General features: G+C 47.8%; 1 protein-coding gene across 2 annotated transcripts in view; it reads right to left on the bottom strand.

Annotated features, from left to right (window-relative positions):
- Positions 1 to 3,660: 3,660 nt before the first annotated feature.
- Positions 3,661 to 6,000, bottom strand: part of LOC120990543 — a 54,807-nt gene continuing 52,467 nt past the window's right edge. Inside the window, exon 3 of one of the 2 annotated variants that reach the window (XM_040419420.1) lies at positions 3,661 to 4,348. In XM_040419420.1, the coding sequence (XP_040275354.1) occupies positions 3,759 to 4,348 (590 nt within the window). In that variant the 3' untranslated portion in view covers positions 3,661 to 3,758. The remainder of the gene's footprint in view (positions 4,349 to 6,000) is intronic. The other variant, XM_040419421.1, reaches the window with a different exon arrangement.

Here is a 6,000-nt window from a genome sequence, read left to right as displayed (position 1 = left end):
TGTCTGTGACCGCCGTGTAGCAGTGTTCGCATGGGGTCCAGACATCTGCGTGTCTATGTCTGCAGCTCTGCCTGTGACCGCTGTGTAGCAGAGAACGCATGGGGTCCAGGCATCTGTGTGTCTATGTCTGCAGCTCTGTCTGTGACCGCCGTGTAGCAGTTTTCGCATGGGGTCCAGGCATCTGCGTGTCTATGTCTGCAGCTCTGTCTGTGACCGCCGTGTAGCAGTGTTCGCATGGGGTCCAGACATCTGCGTGTCTATGTCTGCAGCTCTGCCTGTGACCGCCGTGTAGCAGAGAACGCATGGGGTCCAGGCATCTGCGTGTCTATGTCTGCAGCTCTGTCTGTGACCGCCATGTAGCAGAGAACGCATGGGGTCCAGGCATCTGCGTGTCTATGTCTGCAGCTCTGTCTGTGACCGCCGTGTAGCAGTGTTCGCATGGGGTCCAGTCATCTGCGTGTCTATGTCTGCAGCTCTGTCTGTGACCGCCGTGTAGCAGTGTTCGCATGGGGTCCAGTCATCTGCGTGTCTATGTCTGCAGCTCTGTCTGTGACCGCTGTGTAGCAGTGTTCGCATGGGGTCCAGTCATCTGCGTGTCTATGTCTGCAGCTCTGCCTGTGACCGCTGTGTAGCAGAGAACGCATGGAGTCCAGGCATCTGTGTGTCTATGTCTGCAGCTCTGCCTGTGACCGCCGTGTAGAGGAGAACGCATGGGGTCCAGGCATCTGTGTGTCTATGTCTGCAGCTCTGTCTGTGACCGCCGTGTAGCAGTGTTCGCATGGGGTCCAGTCATCTGCGTGTCTATGTCTGCAGCTCTGTCTGTGACCGCCGTGTAGCAGTGTTCGCATGGGGTCCAGTCATCTGCGTGTCTATGTCTGCAGCTCTGTCTGTGACCGCCGTGTAGCAGTGTTCGCATGGGGTCCAGACATCTGCGTGTCTATGTCTGCAGCTCTGCCTGTGACCGCTGTGTAGCAGTGTTCGCATGGGGTCCAGTCATCTGCGTGTCTATGTCTGCAGCTCTGCCTGTGACCGCCGTGTAGAGGAGAACGCATGGGGTCCAGGCATCTGTGTGTCTATGTCTGCAGCTCTGTCTGTGACTGCGGTGTAGCAGTGTTCGCATGGGGTCCAGTCATCTGCGTGTCTATGTCTGCAGCTCTGTCTGTGACCGCCGTGTAGCAGTTTTCGCATGGGGTCCAGGCATCTGCGTGTATATGTCTGCAGCTCTGTCTGTGACCGCCGTGTAGCGGAGAACGCATGGGGTCCAGGCATCTGCGTGTCTATGTCTGCAGCTCTGCCTGTGACCGCCATGTAGCATTTTTCGCATGGGGTCCAGGCATCTGCTATTTCCATGTCAGTGCTTCCTGTGTTCTTGGTTATGTCTAGTCTGAACGGTGTCCTGGGTTCTAGTATGTTTGGTTCCAGTTACTTTGCCATTCCAGTCTTTGTTTGTGTTTGCCTGGACGGCTGGTGCTTGCACCATCGTTTGTCCCTTGCAGGTAAGTGGCCAAGTGCACCGGGACCATCCTGGAGATGCGACCAGGTGAGCCCTCGGATAAAGTCTATCCCCACCACCAGGGGTATTGTGAAGAACGGGGCTCACTTAGACTCCGCCCTTTGGGTTTGGCCCCAAGTCAAACCAGTGCGTTTGTCCAGTGGTGTTCCATCTGCCACGGTTCCCTAGCCTGTTTGTCCAGGTCTTAGTGTCATGTTTGGTCGTGTCCTGTTTAATAAAGTACTTAATTTTTGTGTCCTGGTGTCTGTTTGGTTTCTGTATGAATATGAGATGTTCTGCAGTATTGCTGAGAAAAATGAAGTTTTAATGTATGAAAATGAGCCTCTAGGAGCAAAGGGGGCGTTGTCATGACCTAAAACCTCCAAATTTGAACTCTGTGGCATGGATAACATGATAGTAATATGAGTAACTCAGCCAGGCTGGACCAGAGTCCCCGTTGACCAGTGAGTGCCTCTTGTATCACACAACCTTCCTCCAGCCTCTGATCTCATTTGTAACCTTTACACCTAATTGACAAGACCCTGCGGCTTGTTACAGCAGCCTCCTCTAGACCCTGCGGCTTGTTACAGCAGCCTCCTCTAGACCCTGCGGCTTGTTACAGCAGCCTCCTCTAGACCCTGCGGCTTGTTACAGCAGCCTCCTCTAGACCCTGCGGCTTGTTACAGCAGCCTCCTCTAGACCCTGCGGCTTGTTACAGCAGCCTCCTCTCACACCGTGTGGCTTCTGCCTGTTCCACTGCTGCCCTAATACAATGTGTAACAGTGACACCTAGTGCCAGGAAGGAGCACTACAATACACATTAAATTATGACTCAGCAGGACATCTCAGGTTAGTATAATACAGTGAGAACGGGCTGATATATAAGGAGACGAGAGAGTCATATAGACATGGGATCCATTTCTAACCTCATCCCTTATAATGTTATGAATTTGTCAACTTAACACATAGTTGTTATAAGACATTGAAGTCACCTATAATAGTGATATAGCTGGCAGTGTAGTTATAGTACACCATATAGTACATGGCAATCCCTTTGTAACAGAACCAGCCCTGTACCTCCCATGGACCCAGAGATCTCCCCACTCATCGCTCCTATTGCTCTGCTAGATTAATTTAAAGTTGACAGCTCAGGGGCATGTCCTTTCTGCTGCAGCTTTCTTCTTATCACAGTTTAGGGGGCATATCCTATTTTTTACAACTCTCTCCTTATCACAGGTCGGGGGGGGGGGGGGGGGGGTCCTGTTTACTGTAGTTCTCACCCTATCACTGCTCAGGGAATGCGTCCTTTCTGTTATCACTCTCTCCCTGTCAGAGCCTTTCCGCTGCAGCTCTCTCCATAATCCCATCTCGCGGGGGAGGGGGGGGGCCTTTCTGCTGCAACTCTTTCCCTGTAACTGTCACAGTGAGGTGGACAGAGAAAATGAGTAGAAGAACAAACACCAGGTGGTGATATATAGATATATTTTATTAAATGGCTCAATTTTAAATTGCATGTATTTACAAAAAAAATCTGGTGGTTTCAAAAATAGAATTATAATCCTATGAAGCCTAGAGAGCCGGCCTCTGCTTGTCTAACTCTGATCAGTGTATACAAGTCACAGCGCACACTGCTATTCCGTCTGGCAACCGCCAGACACCATGATGGAAACCTGATGGACCCCGTTACAGTCAATAATGGCCTAATCCCGGAGCGCCATTCCTCACCAGGCCGGTGTGAAGTAAGCCGCACACTTCGGTGAAGTCACAAGCAGTGATCTGTGGGAGAAGCTTCTGCAATGTCAGACAGAAATTTCTACCACAAATCTGCTGCGTGTGAATAGATCAGCTGCAGAACTTTCTTCGATTGTCATGGGCAAAATGGACATTTTGAGAACAACCACCTCTCCGCAGCATTGCATCGGGAAGGCGGGGGGGATCCATTCATCTACTGGACGGCAGGAAGTATCTGTGAGGACAGGAGAAGTCATGATTTCCCCGGCCGGAACTTCACTTTATGTCGTCAATCAGATACAGAGATGTTTCTGGGATCTGGATGTTCTAATGATGTCACAGACTGAAAGTCATCTTCTCCATGGAAATCATTTTTTAAACCAAAATTAACATTTATATATTTTTTTGTAGTAGAGTTAAACTAAATGCGTTAAGAAAACACCTTCATTTTCTTTTCTTTTCAATGGCTTTTTTTTCAAGATAACGCGATTAAGAAATTTGAGATAAGAGTTTGTGTGTTCACCCTGCTACATCTTTATTTCTTTTTCTTTAATGGTGGACCATATTGTTTCATGCTTTCTCCAATATCTTGAGGGTCTCCTCTTTCAGCAGCATGCTTTCCAGTTACTGAGCCTCCGTTCCTCTCCTGCTTCACCCTGACATGTGTGGACGGCTGCTCTCCGACCTCTTCTTCTGCAGGTTTCCCACCATCCATTTGAGCCTCTAAACTATCTTCGTTCAATAAGGACTTCTGCTCCCCATAACACTGAGAACCGTCCTCTTCAGGACCATCCACAACCCTTGAAGTGGTTGTAAGATCATCCGATCGCAATGATGAAGATGGACTCAAGGTAAATGTCTTTCGTCCAGCCTTTGTTTCTATAGATGATAGAGGACGATGTTCTCGTCTTGATATGTCCATCTGGAAAGAAGTAATTGCATCGGTCACATTTCTTAGTTCCTGGCAAAGACTGTGGAAACCTTCTGAGAGATTTTTTCCGAGATTTTCAATAGATGTTATCAGCTGTTTTTGACAGTCCAACATGGACTGAAAGAACTGTTCACTTTGTAACGTGGATTTATTTATCTCATTGGCGGTAACCTCTTCATTTTCCTTGGTGGGGGCTGCAACAGAAAAGCGGATATTATGTTAAAACAACTTAGGGTACAACCACACGGTCAAGTTTCCTGATGAACTTTTGGAAGCCAAAATCAGAAGTGGAGAGACGTATAAAGGACAGATACAATGTCTCCTCCTTCACTCTTGGTCTTGGCTTCTAAAAGTGCATCAGGAAACCTGAGTGTGTGGCCGTTCTCTTACAGGTCAACGAGCATGCTCCAGAAACGAGACAAGTGAAGCCGTGCTTAATGGTTAATGTAAAAAGTGACGTAAAAATCACATACTGAGAGACAGATCCAGGCAGGAGAAGTAGTGCAGCCCATTATGGCTGTAGGTTCCATGTTAAAAATCCACATATTAACTTTCTAGAATCACAACGTGCTTTGTTCTGTATATCAACCCCAAAAATCTAAGTGTCAGCAGCAGATCTATGGAGCAAATCTGTGAAATGTCCAAATGTGTGATGCTAAAGCCGAAAAAGGGCTAATGTTCTGCAGCATTTACAGACTAAATTCAATTTACTAATGAACATGACAGGTATTATAAAAAGCACATTCATTATGATTTCCTGTGTATTTGACGCTCCCAAAAGCAACGGAGCGGGGGCGCAGCCAAAGCGCAGGGCGAGCTGACTTAGGGGGAAGACTGCAGGCTAGGAGAGGGTTAAATTGCCGGGTGTATGTTTAGGGGTTGGTTGGAGTTAGGTGGGGAGGAGTTGGTTTTCGGCGGGAAGATATAAGACTGGGAGGTGGAGCTTTGTGTCAGTTGCAGACTTTCAGCGTGGAATTTCCCTCCCTCCCACCCCTTTTTTGCTATTGTTTTGAGATTGGTGATAGTAGTAGGGCTGATGGAAATAGGATCCTGGGGAGCAATTCAATGGTTAAGAGGTGCAGGACATGTTGTTAATGCCGAGGATGGGTCCCCTGTTTGGGCTACAAGGCCTACAGGGGGGGATACTAGTATACTTCAAGGAGTTGGTGCCCTTGGGTCGGTGAGTGCGGCCAAGGGTAAGTCTTGAAGTGAGACAGTGAAGGAGGATACGGCTCGTTTGGGTTGCCCTCCAGGATCCTTGTTATGTGTGTAAAATGCCGGATGTTATTATGGTTATTGTTATTATTATTATTATTAATGTTATATGGTGTACGATGTGGTTTTGTTATGCGTGGAATAATAAAGTTGGCCACCATGGTCATTTCACCAAGCAAGTAAGTGTTGGTGTGGTTTATTTAAAAGGGGTAACAGGGTAGGTTGTGTAGCCGGAGGAGATTCTTCCATCCTATTAAGTCATGAGCCATGGGCTACAATACAATTCATTAGCTTAAAGAGGACCTGTCACCTCTCCGGACATGTCTGTGTTAATAGCTTCATGCATTCCCTGTGTAATAACAGTTCTGAGCGTCTATTCTTATGTCTCTATGTTGTATCATTCTTTATTATTTCACCTAGAAGTTATGAATGAATTGCTATCAGTCTGCAGTAAGGGTACCCTGTAAGGGTGGTAACCTGTTGGGGGTGTGTACCTGCGTAGTCTGAAAATGGCAGCACTGATTGGATAGAGTGAATCTGTACAGGTACACGCCCCCCCCAACTGGTCACCACCCCTCTGTACCCTTACTGCTGACTGCTAGCAATTCCTTCATAACTTCTAGGTGAAATA

This window comes from Bufo bufo, chromosome 2 (assembly GCF_905171765.1).
Source record: "Bufo bufo chromosome 2, aBufBuf1.1, whole genome shotgun sequence".
NCBI lineage: Eukaryota > Metazoa > Chordata > Amphibia > Anura > Bufonidae > Bufo > Bufo bufo.
Note: the sequence above shows the minus strand (reverse complement) of the source record. Positions and strands in the feature narration are given on the sequence as shown.